The following is a 14,825-nucleotide window of genomic DNA, read 5'->3' as shown; positions in this document are numbered from 1 at the left end:
GTGAGAACTTTGGGTCCTTCTGAACCCTGAAGAATCTTGCAGTGGTATTTTTTTAGTTCTGTTACAGAGCTTCCGAGAGGCACTCCACACTGGATTTAGCAGGATATTAATGTCATATTTTGAGGGACGCGGGTGGCGCTGTGGGTAAAACCTCAGCGCCTAGGACTTGCCGATCGCATGGTCGGCGGTTCGAATCCCCACGGCGGGGTGCGCTCCCATCGCTCGGTCCCAGCGCCTGCCAACCTAGCAGTTCGAAAGCACCCCCGGGTGCAAGTAGATAAATAGGGATCGCTTACCAGCGGGAAGGTAAACGGTGTTTCCGTGTGCGGCGCTGGTGCTGGCTTGCCAGAGCAGCTTCGTCACGCTGGCCACGTGACCCGGAGGTGTCTGCGGACAGCGCTGGCTCCCGGCCTCTAGAGTGAGATGAGCGCACAACCCTAGAGTCTGTCAAGACTGGCCCGTACGGGCAGGGGTACCTTTACCTTTTACCTAATGTCATATTATCTAGTAGCTTTTAGTTGCCATAATAACATGGAGCATTTACTCCATAGCTGGCTCACACACCAATATAAGTAATGCCTGTAGAGAGGAACTGTGCCATTCAGGTGAGTTACACAGTTGCTTTCCACACTGGCAAGTCCCCAAAAGTGATGGAGATGGCATGAGAAAGAACCTCATCATCTACCTGACAGAGGCCACATTCAGTTAAAGCACTGCGATACCACTTCAGACAGTCCATGGCTCCCCACAAGAATTCTTGGAGCTGTAGTTTCACTCCCAGAGTGCAAGGCTTCTAAGGCACATCTTAAGGCCAAGGCAGGCTGATATGGGAGCAGGTGGTTCTTTATCCAATATCATTTAGGGCTTTTAAGGTCCAAACTTTCACTTGCAACTGAAGCAGGAGACAAATGGGTAAGTAGTGAAGGTGGAACAAGATCAGAGTTACACATTCCCCTGTCAGAGACTGTCTTCTTTCCTTTCTTCTTTGGCGATCAATCGTAGCTGTGTAAGATTATCTTCCATGAACAGTCTTGGCAGTGAGTCCGTAAGTGGCTGTGGAGGCCAGTTCTGGATCCACACATTCTTCCACAGTGGGGACATAGGTTTCCAGGAGGGATTTGATCATGGTGAGGGTTTGCCAAATGTGTCTTCCTTTTAGCTCGCTCGGCGTGAAGCGAGATGAGCACTGCACCCCATTGTAGCCTTTGACTGGACTTAACCATTCAGGGGTCCTTTACCTTTGCCAGAGGCAATATGCCTCTGCATACCAGTTGCTGGAAATCTCATGTGAGGAGAGTGCCGTTGTGCTCAGGTCCTACATTCGAGCTTCCCATAAGGTATCTGGTTGGCAACGTGGTGCTGGACCAAATGAGCCATTGGCCTGAACTAGTAGGTTCTTCTTAACTTTCGTACGGATGCCATAGACATTATCAGTCCTTCAGGTGTGACCTTCCCTGCACAGGGAATAAATATTACCTGTGCTTTGTGCTGTGGCTAGCATATTTCTGATCCTAAACCACTAATTAACCTGGGTATCCAGAGGGCTACAGAAGCCCTGGTATAGCAAGCACTAATCATAGAGGAAGGAAAAGCTTGAGAGCCATATGTTTTCATCATTCTTCACCCAAGTGCAATCAGGGGCAGACTTTGGAAATCTTTCGTAATATGGCACCCCTGTGCAAGGCCAAAATTTGGTGCCCCCAAATGGATCTTCTCAATTTTGTGCCCCTTTAACTCACCGCGCTGTGCAAGAGAACCACCTAAAAGGTAAAGGTAAAGGTACCCCTGCCCGTACGGGCCAGTCTTGACAGACTCTGGGGTTGTGCGCCCATCTCACTTAAGAGGCCAGGGGCCAGCGCTGTCCGGAGACACTTCCGGGTCACGTGGCCAGCGTGACATCGCTGCTCTGGCGAGCCAGAGCCGCACACGGAAACGCCGTTTACCTTCCCGCTGGTAAGCGGTCCCTATTTATCTACTTGCAACCGGAGGTGCTTTCGAAATGCTAGGTTGGCAGGCGCTGGGACCGAGCAGCGGGAGCGCACCCCGCCGCAGGGATTCGAACCGCCGACCTTTCGATCGGCAAGCCCTAGGCGCTGAGGCTTTAACCCACAGCGCCACCTGCGTCCCCAAGAGAACCACCTGCACTGCCCTAAATCCAGGACTGGTGCAATATCATTGTGAAGAGTATGAAAGGACTGGAGGTAAATTGGGTCATGCCCTATGATATTACCCATTCTGTGAATGCTCAGAGATCCAAGACAAGAATGTAGTTTCTCTATAGTGGAGCTTTTAGAAACATCTCACAGCAACATCGCAAATAAGTGGTGCTAGACTGCTAACTTACTCAGAGATGTGACCTTTTTGTCTAAGTAACCTGTGGAGAAGTTGAGTCCAATTTCTTCTATGGACACTTGTGTGAAGTGCTGGCAAATTGGAATGACGAGCACCATTCTTGAACTGCATTTGTGGTCACTGCATTATTGGGAGTTGCGTACATCCCTTGTGGTGGCTAATGGCTTGGCCTCTGTATTCCCCCACCCTTAGATGCTCTCCATCTTTGTAAGTGATTTTACACCAAGTTGGTTATGGTACTTTAATGCACAATTTTTTAAGACATGTTTTTTCAAGACATACTTTAGTTCATTGGCAAGAAAACCTTTCAGCATTAAATCAAGAAGCACTTTGAAGGAAATTTTATTTTGGTATAATGTTCCTCAGACCACCCCAAAGGTTAGATCCCCACCCCCGTAACCAGGTCACAAAAGGGACATGGAACCTTCTTCTTTTTTCAGTGAGCACTCAACACGGTATACATTTGGACTACCTTTTAAGTCTATTGGTGAGCTATTGATTTTTAGCTGTATATCTTTCCCCATGCAAATTGTGTGTGTGTTTATGGGTATTTCAAAAACAAATGAAACAAACTGGTTTATTAAAGCCAACAAACTAAGCCTGATGAGGGACAGTTGAAGGAGTTGGGTATGTTTAATCTGGGAAAGAGGAGTCTGAGAATAGATATGATAAAAAGGTAAAGGTACCCCTGCCCGTACGGGCCAGTCTTGACAGACTCTGGGGTTGTGCGCCCATCTCACTTAAGAGGCCAGGGGCCAGCGCTGTCCGGAGACACTTCCGGGTCACGTGGCCAGCGTGACAAAGCTGCATCTGGCGAGCCAGAGCTGCACACGGAAACACTGTTTACCTTCCCGCTGGTAAGCGGTCCCTATTTATCTACTTGCACCCGGAGGTGCTTTCGAACTGCTAGGTTGGCAGGCGCTGGGACCGAGCAGCGGGAGCGCACCCCGCCGCAGGGATTTGAACCGCCGACCTTTCGATCGGCAAGCCCTAGGCGCTGAGGCTTTAACCCACAGCGCCACCTGCGTCCCAATAGATATGATAGCCCTCTTCAAATATCTAAAGGGTTCTTACATGGAAGATGGCGCAAGCTCACTTCCTTCTGTCCCAGAGGGATTTTCCCAAATAAATGGCTTCAAGTTACAAGGAAGGAGATTCCGACTAAACATCCGGAATGACTTTCTGACAGTAAGAGCTGTTTGTCAATGGAATAGACTTCTTTCATTAGAAGTTTTTAAGCAGAAGTTGGGTGGCCATCTGTCATGGATGCTTTAGTTGAGAGGCCTGCATTGCAAGGGATTGGACTAGAGGACACTTGGGACACCGTCCAACTTGCAGTTCTATGATTCTATAAAACTGGAATTCTACTGAGCAAAGCGTTGAAAGTGCTTCATGTACAATGCTGCAGAAAGAGAAAAGAGGGGATGAGTTAATAAATTACTGACGGTAAATTTGCTTTTTATGTAAACTGTATTACTTTTATTGTTGTTAGCTGCTCTGAGCCCAGCTTCGGCTGGGGAGGGCGGGATATAAAAAATAAATAATAATAATAATAATAATAATAATAATAATAATAATAATAGAGTCCAGGTTTCAAAAAAAAACTTTCAGTGAAAACTTTGACAAATATTTCTTCTCTATCCCCCCTCACCCACACCCAAGTAGCATTTTTCTAATTAGCATACTGAGGTAAGAGATCCAATGGTCATTTTTGTTGCTAGGAGAACATATAACGCTTACTTATACTAAGGTAAAGTAAAGGACCCCTGGACGGTTAGGTCCAGTCAAAGGGGACTCTGGGGTTGCGGCGCTCATCTCGCTTTCAGGCCGAGGGAGCCAGTGGTTGTCCACAGACAGCTTCTGGATCATTCGACCAGCATGACTAAACCGCTTCTGGCGCAATGGGACACAGTGATGGAAGCCAGAGTGGAAGCCGTTTACCTTCCCACTCCAGCGGTACCTATTTATCTACTTGCACTGGTATGCTTTCGAACTGCTAGGTTGACAGGAGCTGGGACAGAGCAATGGGAGTTCACCCCGTTGCAGGGATTCAAACCGCCAACCTTCTGATCAGCAAGCAGTGCCACCCACGTCCCCTTACTTATACTAAGCCCTTTTAGCTCCATATTGTCTACACTAACTGGCAGCAGCTTTCCAGGATTTCAGACTAGAATCCTCTCCCAGCCCTACTTGGAGATGGCCGGGATTTGAACCTGGGACTTTCTGCATGCAAAGCAGATGCTCTTCCCTGAGCTATGACCCCTCCTCAAGAATGCTTAGATTTCAAGACTCAGGCAGACATCAGAGGGGAAATTATATTGGGTAGCAGCAGGGATACAAACTGTGATAATTACATTAAATTCACAAAGCAGTGTGAATTTGGCCTTCATAAGCTAACCAGCACCTGCAATGAGTTAAAATAAAACCCTTTCTGTTGACACAAGTCCCAAGTACAGGAGTTGAACTTAACGAAGCTGCAATTCTGTAGCTTTAGCTTAGAGTCTCCCCTTGAAGGTCCTTTGTTCAAGAATGACCACTTTATGGTCAGCAACAGAGTGGGAATGACCGCTCCCCACTTAAAACGGGGGGCGCCCTTTGCGTGGACGCGTGCAGCCCTGGATCTGGAGTGGCCCCATCAGCATAGACTTTGCCTTCCCTCAGGTGGGATACCTGGAGGTCCCCGCCTACCCCAGTGAGTTGTCCAATCCCACCTGGGGGAAGCGTTGCCAGGGAAACCAGGCCAGGTAGGGGGAGGGATTACCTGCCCACACAATAGAGGGTGGATCTTAATTGGTAATCCTCACTTGGCTCCAGAGCTTCTCCCACCCTACCCACCCTCAGTTAATGTCTTCTTTTGCAAGTTAACTTTTCTTCATAGGTTTTGCAGGTTAACCTGTCTCCACAGGTATGCGGGCGCTGCTACGATAAGGTCGCTGTTAAAGGGCCGGAAAGGAATTTCCCTGCATTGGCAGGTTTCGCTTTTCCCGTAGCAAAACGTCACAACTTTGGCGGTATCAGGCCTTGGGGGGAATCATTTAGTCCATCTTCCTCTTTGCGGCGGCGATACCAGGGTTCCCCGTTAAAGGGGTTTTTGAAGGGAGGCTTTGGCCGTACGCTGAAAGGTCGTCATTGCTCTCCCCTGGGCGGCGTAACGGGGGTGGCTGTCTCTGCTTGAACATATGTTCTCCAGAGCGGGCCCATCCCCCCCCCCCCCACACACACTGGATAACCCTGATGCTCCCTAGGTCCCCGGCTGGGGACTAGGGAGGGAGAACGCCCAATGCCTGAGCCAAGGTCTACCCACATTTGAAATTTAATAAAGTTGTGGCCAATTTAATCCCCTAGCACGTTGTCTAGAGTTGTTATTCCACATGACGGGGGGGACCACTCGGGATCTGGGGACTCCGCCTGTCCACGCAAATTCTCTTTCAGACTGGGGTCCTGAGGCAAATGCTTGACCAATGTGAGAAGCAGCTACTGACAGTTTGAATGAATGAATCTGCACAATACATTTTAAAGTATCATCCCAACTTAAACCAGTCAAGGCTTCCCCTCCAAGAATCTGGGAGACCATAGTTCTTTAAGAGTCCCGAGAGTTGCTGGGAGACTATATTTCTCAGAGTAGTTTCACAGTCAAATCCTCTTCCCTGGAAACTCTGGGAATTGTAGCTCTCCAGGGAGAAAAGGGGCCTTCTGCTAACTCTCAGCATACTTAACAAGCCATAGTTCCCATGATGTCTATGGGGAAGCCATGCCTAAAGTGGTTTGATGCTGCTTTAAATATCTAGTGTAGATGGAGCCAGAGAGAGAGGTAAACATTGGGGGCAGTCATTAGGAGTTTTGCAGCACATTGTCATCAATATGTTGATGGTGTTATAAGAATTCTAAGGTCTCAAATATAAATTAAATGTTCATAAATATACAAGGTAAACACATACATAAGCATACAAACCATGTGTCTGAAATAGTACAGGAGAGCAATCCTGAAGCCATTTTGACTCTCCCAAATTCACCTCAGATATTTCTCTGCAAGGAGAGAGGAAATGGGAAAGCCTCCCCATTGTCTTCTTTGCTTACAAATCCTGTCTTAAGGGCTTATTTATGTATGAATAGGGTGAGCCTGTGACCTGGAATCAGGAACTAAAGTATTAACCATCACAAAAGAATGGCCAGGCTGCCCAGGTAATGCAATCAGTGACCATTATCAGGTATCCTGGCAGACAGGCTTTCTGCTGTAGACCACCTCCTGTGATGTATGCATGATGTTTTAGTGGGGTGGTCTTGGGCTGCAGGGTGGGCAATTTCAAAAGCCTATATAATGTGTACCATTGTTCAGGGTTCTCCTCCCTCCTGCATGTGGTGAGTGGGGATCCTGTTGCAACAGTTTAATAAAAATCAGGCTTACTAGCCACTTTGCTTCTCAGTATACCCTGGCTGGCCTCTGTTACTTTCTCCTGCCAGTAGTAAACCCACTTAAGGACTCTATATGGGCTCTTGGAAAGGGAAAAGGAGCAGTTTTTTCTTATAACGGTTGCACATAAATCTATTTGTCTATAACATCTGAATCAGGAGAGGCTGTGCAAGCCCTGGATGAGGGCCTGAATGCAGTGGCAGACTGGATGAGGGCCAATAAACTGAGTCTGAATGGTGGGAAGATGGAGGTTTTATGAGTAGGTGGTGGACACCGTCCGGAAGATAGAACAATTGCTTGTTTTGGGTGGAGTTGCATTCCCACTCAAAGATAGATCAGGAGCCTTCTGTGTTTCATTTTGACTGTGGATTTTTCTGCCATCCTTGAGTTATGAAGCACTTAAAGAAAATATGATCTAATCTATTACCCCTCATTTTTCTCTATGCATATCCTCAGCGATGTCTCCCAGACAGGTATCACCACTCTTCCAGCAAGAGGACTGGAAAACCTTAAAGAACTGATGGCTAAAAATACCTGGGCCCTAAAGAAATTCCCCCCTATACAGACTTTTCCTTATCTTGCTAATGCTGAGCTGTCATACCAAAGTCACTGCTGTGCTTTCAAGAACTGGAAGAAAGCCAAGGGGTAAGTCTTAACAATTTAAATTAAATTCTAAAACCATCTGGGGCCACGGTGTCTCCTTTCTAATGAACATACCAGGCAACTGAGATCATTTTCCAAGGTCCATCTTCAGCTGTGCCCCACTTTCATAAGGCAGGTGACTTCTGGAGAAAGGGCCTTTTCTGGGGTGGCACCCAAACTCTGGAATTCCTTCTCCAAAGGACTCTGCACTCTGCTGATCATCATTTAGGTGCCAGGCCAAATCCATTCTATTCACCCTAGCTTTTAATTATTATTAATACTATTATTAATTAAATTTCTATACTGCCCTTCATCCAAAGATCACAGGGCAGTTTACAATATAAAAACACAAAAATTACATACTGTAATAACAAACAAAAACAATAACCTTCTCACACACAGTTTAAAAGGCCAAAGATCAGAGGTGTCCAAACTTTTTTCAAAGAGGGCCAGATTTGATGAAGTGAACATGTGTGAGGGCTGACCAAAGAGTTATTGAGCTTTTTTTTAGGATTGAAGATGCTGAGCTTTTTTTAGAATTTTACCCCAGGACATATACTGCCACGGGGGCTGGATTAGGCCCCCGAAATGGACTTTGGACATGGACTTGGGAGAAGCGGAGTATTTTTGCCTGGCGCCGAAATATATGTAATGAAGGCACCAGGCGAGTCTCCCTGAGGAGAGACAATTCCACAAGTGGGGAGCCACCACAGAAAAACCATCAGTATTCCTTTATTGCTTTTGTTTTGTTTTGTTGGGTTTTATCCTGAATTCCGGCTCTAGTTCAAAATTATTAGAATTAGGATTTCCACCCATGCATCCACCCACTGATTTGTAATGTCTAATATAAGTAGCCTTGTAGACTTCTTATTGTAGGAAGACACTGTGGAAATTCCTTTTAATAAACGTAATTGAATAATAGTATAGCACCATTGCAGGAAAATTAAATAATACATAATAGCATGTTTAATGTGAAATGTTATTCAATTATGTATGTGTCATATTTAGAGAAGGTCTCAGGTAGTAGTTTGGGTCCAAAATCCCTTGAATAATATATTTCTTATGCCTAGATTACAATGAATAGCTTCCCATCACCTCAGTTGCTGGGCTCAACATGAACTAAATACCTTGGTGGCAATTCTTCTTCTCTTCTGTCCTTTTAGACTGCTGGAGTCACTGTTCTGCAACCATACTAATACTCACAACGTCCGCAAGAGAAGATCTGCCACTGCCTTCAGGGGCCCCTTTTACCAAGACTACGCAGAAGATTATTCAGACCTCACGGAGGCCATGTATGATGAGCACTCCAAATTCAGTAGAGATGTTCGTGGGAATTCTCATTACTTTGTCTTTCTTGAAGAGCACGACAACAAAGAGGTTGGGTTTGGCCAGGAGCTCAAGAACCCTCAAGAGGAGAGCATGCCAACATTTGACAGCCATTATGACTACATTATCTGTGCGGGCACAGACGACATCAGCTGCACGCCAGGACCTGATGAGTTCAACCCTTGCGAAGACATCATGGGCTACAAGTTTCTAAGGGTCGTGGTGTGGTTTGTGAACCTGCTAGCCATTGTGGGCAATGTTTTTGTTCTCTTCATTCTCCTCACCAGCCATTACAAGTTGACCGTCCCACGATTCCTGATGTGCAACTTGGCCTTTGCTGATTTCTGTATGGGATTATACCTTCTCCTGATTGCTTCGGTGGATCTTTACACTCGATCAGAATACTACAACCATGCTATTGACTGGCAGACTGGGCCCGGCTGCAGCACAGCGGGCTTCTTCACTGTCTTTGCTAGTGAGTTGTCTGTCTTCACCTTGACCGCAATCACCCTGGAACGCTGGTATGCCATCACCTTTGCGATGCGCTTGGACAAGAAAATCCGCCTCTTGCATGCTTCTGTTATCATGTTGGGTGGCTGGCTGGTGTGTTTCCTTCTTGCCCTTTTACCACTGGTTGGAGTCAGCAGCTATGGCAAAGTCAGTATCTGCCTTCCCATGGATACCGAAACGCCCTTGGGTCAAGCCTACGTCGTCATTGTTTTGATGCTGAACATCATTGCTTTCATCGTCATTTGTGCCTGCTACATAAAGATCTACATCACTGTACGGAATCCCCAGTACAAATCAGGAGACAAAGACACCATCATTGCCAAAAGGATGGCTGTGCTGATTTTTACTGACTTCTTATGTGTGGCACCAATCTCATTCTATGCTTTATCTGCTATTATGAACAAACCTCTAATAACAGTCAGCAACTCGAAAATCCTGCTGGTCCTGTTCTATCCTCTGAACTCTTGTGCCAACCCGTTCCTGTATGCTATCTTTACCAAAGCTTTCCGAAGGGATGTCTTCATCTTGCTCAGCAAGTTTGGATTATGCGAGCACCAGGCTCAAGTCTACAGGGGTCAAACAGTCTCCCCCAAGAACAGCAGCGGCTCTTGCAGCCAGAAGGGCAACAGGGGGATGGGCCAGAATCTCACAAACCTTCCTCATGGCTCACCTGAAGACTACCATCCTGCAATACTGCTGCAGTCTCGGGGAACCCTTGCTTAATCTGGATCGCCTAATTGTCAGATCAGTAATAGTAAATTTCTTAACCCTGCGCTACGGTCGGTACCATTTACTGTCCAATTATGCAGCTGCTTGACTGCTGTAAAATAATAATAATTTATTTATATCCCATTCTTCTACCTAAAGTACCCAGAGGGGCATGCAACATTTTCATAAAAACCGTATAATCAATAAGAATGCAAGTGCCATTTCTAACAGCAGTAACAAGTTAAAAGCAGCACTTAAAACAAAATGCAAACCTAGCAGCAGCAAGAGCAAAATATGTTACACATCAAAACAAGAGACAATAAGATTAGGGGTCACAGTAAAATTAGGGGTTAAAACCCCATTTAAATTAATACCGTTCATGCTTGGCAGACAATACACAGAAAGGGAACCCAATGGATTTTGATTAGGAGGGCATTCCAGACAGGTCACACTCTCACAGAGAAGGGCTTGTCTCTTGTGCTCACTCCTAGGAACATAGGAAGCTGCCTTGTACTGAATCAGATTATTGGTCCATCTAGCCCATGGGTAGGCAAACTAAGGCCCGGAGGCTGGAACCCAATAGCCTTCTAAATCCGGACCACGGACGGTCCAGGAATCAGCATGTTTTTACATGAGTAGAATGTGTCCTTTTATTTAAAATGCAGCTCTGGGTTATTTCTGGGGCAAAGGAATTCGTTCATTTTTTCCCCTTCAAAATATAGTCCAGCCCCCCACAAGGTCTGAAGAACAGTGGACCGGCCCCCTGCTGAAAAAGTTTGCTGATCCCTGATCTAACCCAATATTCCCATCACTAACTGGCAGCGTCTCTCCAGAGTGCAAGGCAGGGTTCCATGCCAGGGACTGAACTAGAACTTTGTGCAAGCAAAGCATGTGCTCCAGCTCTGAGCTATATTCCTAAAATAGCACCAAGGCCCTTGAAGCTGATCTTTATTCCTAGACAAGCCCATAGGGGAGCAGGTGATCCTTAAACTAAACCGGTCTTGAACCATTTATGTCTTCAAGGACTAAAACCAATGCTTCAAATTGAGCCTGGAGGGACACAGACAACCAATGGAGTTGCCCTAAGATAGGCGTTCTATTTGCTGGCCTGCAAGCACCAGAACAAAACATCTGGCTGCTACATTCTGGGACCGATTGACGCTTCTGAACCATCATCAAATGCAGCCCCACATAGAGTTCATTGTAATCCTTGGCTCTTCTGGAAGAAAGGGCACTTAAACTATCAAGCACCTGTAGCATAGATGACTGAAGCCAAATCCGCTTCTCCAGATAAGATTGCTTATCCAGTGAAGCTGACAAAAGGCACTGCAAGAAACTGCTTCCACCTGAGCATCCAGGGAAATCAATGAACCAACCAGTGCCCCCAAAGCTTGTTCCTTCAAAGGAAGTCCAGCCCCACCTAAGACAGGATGAACAACTTCACCTAGATCGCCAGTGTCCACAACAAATAGTTGCCTCCATCTTGTCTAGATTAAATTACATCCTTTTAACTCCTTCTGTACGCACTCATGAACTGCCTGGTTTATCACTTCTGCTGCTTCCCTGGAACTGGAAAATGGGGAATGAGCTGGATGTCATCTGCATACTGGTGGCAGCTCAGAGGCCTGAGTCTTCAGATGACCTTACCCAGTAGTTTCATGTAAATATTAAAAAACACAGGAGACAAGATGGAGCCTTGTCATTGCCCGCAGGCCAAAGCCCTGTTGGGATACTGCCAGGGAGACAAAGGCCATCATGCCCCCACGCCGTCTCCAGACGATCCATCGATCTCCCGTAGAAACGCAGTATCAGTCAATAAGCGACACAAGCCTCAGAAACAGTATTCCACATTCTAAGGACTGGTGCACGCCCTTTGCAGAGTTTGCACAATGAAAGATGCACTCAGGAGAGCATTATTTACAACTTTATTCAGCGTTGGTCAGAACAAAGGAAAAAACATGACTGCCTGCCTGCGTGTCCAGGCACAGAGAGAGAAACAACAGCTATATACAAAACAGAAACATCCTGTGAACAGGAAATACGCAGGCTGTGACACAACAACCTGCTCCCTTCTTAAGGTGGAACGGAAATATCCTAACAAGCCCATCAGCTTAGAACAGCAGTCTCCCAGCATTAACTTTTGGGTTCAGCCTTCCAGGCAGAAACAAAACCACTGAGGAGAGCAGTATCACATAAGCCCATCCCAAACAGATGGCCCAGAAGAATCCCGTGATAGACAATACCAAAAGTGGCTGAGATATCCAGCAGAAACAGCAACATAGCACTCTTTGTGTCCATCTCCTTATGCAGCTCATCCACAAGTACAGCAGTGGGGAAATTCTGGGCCTGGCAGCCCAGATCTTTATCTGTCCCCACCCCTGTAGGTCAACTTTGACAGGTGGGTGGCACATTCCACCTGCCAATCACCTGGCAACATTACGATGTCAAAGGCTCAACAGATGGTTTGTCCTGCGCACCTGTCAAAGTCCCTTTCCCAAGCACCCGATATCTGGCTGGGTTTTTAGGCATGTGGGAGCCAAAGTAAAGGGGCTTTGCAAGCAGAGGCTAGCAGAGCTGCTTTCTGCAGGGATCGGCTGCACAATAGATTCCCCCACAGAGAACTCAGACACCCAGCCAATGCAGTTTTGTCTCTACCTGCCCCACGCTTGATGTCACATGTGATGCCCAGCATGGGGCAGGGACTGTGGACAGCATCATGGGTCAAATATGGCATGCAGACTGAAGGATCCACACCCCTGCACTGTGGCTACCAAGTTGGATTTCATTCCAAAACAAGGTCTAAAACCAGACTGGGATGGATCCATATAATCTGTTTCTTTCAAAAAACCCTGGAGCTGAGATACAACCATGTGCATTAATACCTTAGATTACGGTATGGAAAAATGCAGGTAGTGTGATCCTCATAAATATTGCCAGGCTCAAGAGTGGATTTCTTTAGTAAGGGTTCCACCACAGCCACTTTCATCACCACTCCCTCTCTGAGGAATGCATGTACTACACAGATTAAACATGATCCATGTGCTTATGGCCTTGCTGCACACTAAGGCATGGACATTGGTGTGTGTGTGTGTGTGTGTGTAGTCCTTTGCATCCAACAACTGCTTATGATTATGATGCAGACAGCTACAAGAACAGAAGCAAACTGCTCACACAAACAGCCATCCCTTCACTCTTGCTGTGTGACCTAGATCACATTTCTGCTTCCTCACCCCTTCCTTCTGATCATCCGTGTCACAGGGCTAAAGATTTTTTGGTAAATACAAAGTAGAACCTGCACAGGAAAGGCTACTTGCACATTTTAAAATCTGATGCAAGGTTTGAAACCTATTTAAAAACAAAATCAAATGTGAAGATTTATAATGGAAATAGTCCAAACATGGAATGGAATATGCCTGTCAATTTATTTAAAGAATGCCATCGAGTTAAAATCAACCAATTAAGAAGTGTCAGGGCTTTCTGGCCTGCCTTACATTACTGATGAAGTTGTACAAGAATTAGCACCTAAACAGAGTCACCATGGGGACATAATGGGATGCTAATGCTCAGTACATGTGATGGTCCAAGCGAATGATGCTCTAGGAAGTAAGCATAGCTAGATTGGAAGATTTCTTCAGCCTCCGGATAACATATACTCAGCATTTGCTAACATCCGATCAAAGGAGGCAACAGCTAGCACAAAAGACACCAAACAGCCAAGCTCTAGTGGCAGCCCTGAAAACTCTTCAATAAAAGTTCCACCATCTTGAATTAGAGAGGTCACAGGCTGACGGTGACCTGAACTGCCTGTCCAGAGAAGCTGCCCAGTATAAAAAGGCTTTTCAGCATGACTCAAATGAGAAGGATGTAATTCACCAGGAAACGATGCAAGAAATGAAAATTGTAAGCAATTGTGAGCAACTTGATTACATGAGAAAAATGACAGTCAATGCAGAGTTGGAAAAGAAACTGGTTCTAGAACAGCAGACCCAGATTCCAAAGGAAAAAGGCCAGAATCAGTGCAAAGAATGGACAAGTTTGAAATTCTAGAAAAAGAATGCTGGAGACTTACTAGCACTCAGAAGACTGCACAAGTAAGTAAATACAAGAAGATCAGTAGTTGGATTTCCTTTTTTTAAAAAAAAAAATTATTAAAAGTTTTGTTAATACAGTAAAGAAAAGACAGAATAAACAAATAATAGAAAAAAGAACAAACATAAAATTTAACATCTTGTAGTACCCATCTTTTCTTCATCTTTTAGACTTCCTCACATCTCCCACTCTTGCGTTCCAAATTGTAAAACTTTAACAAGCAACTTATCACCTTGTTTCAATTCTTATTATGCGCATTTCCAATGTTTTGTCCCTGACTTTGAATACTTTTAGGTCTTACATACCTAACTTTAAAACAATGTTTATTCAAAATTTGTTTTTTTCATATAATTCACTCATTCTCATAATCTTATCTACTAACTTTATGGGCCCTGTTATTTTCAAATCTCTCATCCTTCTTAGCACTCATATAGTTTACAGCGTTTTTGTAGATAGTCCTTGAATTTCTTCCAATCCTCTTCCACGGCTTCCTCTCCCAGGTCTCCAGTAGTTGGATTTCCTAATAACATTTAACATTTGCAGGACTGAAGTGCAGTTGTGGATCTTGATGCTGTAATGGCAAAGGGACATAGCAGCAGAAGTGAGTGCTGCTGTTACCTATACATGTATGCTGTTACCTATACATGTATGCTGTTACCTATACATGTATGCCTCTTGTCCCTGATGCCTTCTCCATATTCCTTAGCTCCACTGAAGGCACTGTGTACTTTCATTCAAGGAGTGGCAAGTCTGTTCAGCCTGGCTCATCTCCATGCCAAGGCAAAAG

At 45.6% G+C, this 14,825-nt stretch overlaps 1 protein-coding gene across 1 annotated transcript in view; it reads left to right on the top strand.

The window, feature by feature from the left end:
* TSHR (thyroid stimulating hormone receptor) overlaps nucleotides 1-13,850 on the top strand; it is a 61,519-nt gene extending 47,669 nt beyond the window's left edge. The window contains exons 10-11 of the mRNA XM_079988958.1: nucleotides 7,220-7,408; nucleotides 8,569-13,850. Coding sequence (XP_079845084.1) covers nucleotides 7,220-7,408; nucleotides 8,569-9,964 — 1,585 coding nt within the window. The 3' untranslated portion in view covers nucleotides 9,965-13,850. The remainder of the gene's footprint in view (nucleotides 1-7,219; nucleotides 7,409-8,568) is intronic.
* The last annotated feature ends 975 nt before the right edge of the window (nucleotides 13,851-14,825 follow it).

This window comes from Podarcis cretensis (assembly GCF_951804945.1).
Source record: "Podarcis cretensis genome assembly, chromosome: 1".
Lineage (NCBI taxonomy): Eukaryota > Metazoa > Chordata > Lepidosauria > Squamata > Lacertidae > Podarcis > Podarcis cretensis.
The sequence above is the reverse complement of the archived record's forward strand: the minus strand, read 5'-3'. Positions and strand labels throughout refer to the sequence as shown.